This window comes from Haliaeetus leucocephalus, unplaced genomic scaffold (genome assembly GCF_000737465.1).
Source record: "Haliaeetus leucocephalus isolate CR32 unplaced genomic scaffold, Haliaeetus_leucocephalus-4.0 Scaffold177, whole genome shotgun sequence".
NCBI lineage: Eukaryota > Metazoa > Chordata > Aves > Accipitriformes > Accipitridae > Haliaeetus > Haliaeetus leucocephalus.
In genome coordinates this window covers 625,395-626,380 of record NW_010972613.1, presented here as the reverse complement: position 1 = coordinate 626,380, position 986 = coordinate 625,395, and the positions used below count along the sequence as shown (strand labels likewise).

At 68.8% G+C, this 986-nt stretch overlaps 1 protein-coding gene across 1 annotated transcript in view; it reads right to left on the bottom strand.

Annotated features, from left to right (window-relative positions):
- Nucleotides 1–224: 224 nt before the first annotated feature.
- The window catches only part of NUDT8 (nudix (nucleoside diphosphate linked moiety X)-type motif 8), a gene marked incomplete at its 5' end in the record, with an annotated part of 1,051 nt that continues 289 nt past the window's right edge, over nucleotides 225–986 (bottom strand). The window contains 2 exons of the mRNA XM_010564380.1: nucleotides 225–479; nucleotides 605–679. Of these exons, the coding sequence (XP_010562682.1) occupies nucleotides 225–479; nucleotides 605–679 (330 nt within the window). The remainder of the gene's footprint in view (nucleotides 480–604; nucleotides 680–986) is intronic.

The following is a 986-nucleotide window of genomic DNA, read 5'->3' as shown; positions in this document are numbered from 1 at the left end:
GTTATGGTGGCGGCGTTGGAGTTTTGGGGGGGGGGGGCGGGGAGGGTGTTTGCCATTTCCCCACGGCAGCCACCTCCCGCCCATCCCCGTGTGTGGATGAAAGAAGCCGCACAACTGAGACACAGGGAGAGCTCCGCCTGTACACGCAACCCCCCCACCCCATTTCCCCCCTCCCCCAAAATCGCCACCCTGGCACCCAGGGGATCACCCTATCCCCTCCGGCGTCAGGCCGAGCTCCCTTCGGGGGGCCGTCCCGAGGGGCTGCGGGCCAACACGTGGGTTTTCCGATGGTAGCGGTCAGGTGCCAGCAGCTCCAGGGTCAGCTCGGTGATGATGGCCGTCAGCCCCCAGACCTTGTGGGGGCCGTTGAGGAAGACGGGCAGGGTGTAGCTGTAGCGGCCGGCAGTGCGGAAATGCGTGTAGCCTTGGTTGTCCTCCCGCAGGAGGTGAGCCAGCGGCAGGGTGAAGACCTCTTCCACCTGACAGCACAGGCGGCGAGGAAGGGGGGTGGCCGGCATCGTTTGCCGTGACGTTACCGGCGGGAGCCGGGGAACGGGGGTGCTCGCCCCCGAGCAGGGGACGCGACCGGCGCAGGGTCACCCACCTCGTCGGGGTTGGGGGTCAGCGTCAAGTCCTCCAGGGCCCCCAGGTTGGCCACGACGGGAGCCACCATCTGTCCCTGCTGGAAGGTGCATCAGCAAGGGACCGGGGGGGGGGGGGGTGGGGGGGACCCCCCCCCCCCAACGTGCCACCTACTCGCCTTGACCCCCTCCTTGCACCCAACCCTGACACCCATCGTGTCTCTGTCCCCCCCCCCCTTACCTACAGCCAGTGCCCCATCACCCCGAACCCCCGTCACCCGTGTCCCTGCCACCCTGCCCTTGTGTCCTTGTCACCCTACGGCGTCCTTGGTGTCCCCAACCGCTCTCCCTCCCCGACCCGCTGTCCTTGTCACCTCCACCGGCGCCCTCCCCGTCCCCATCCCG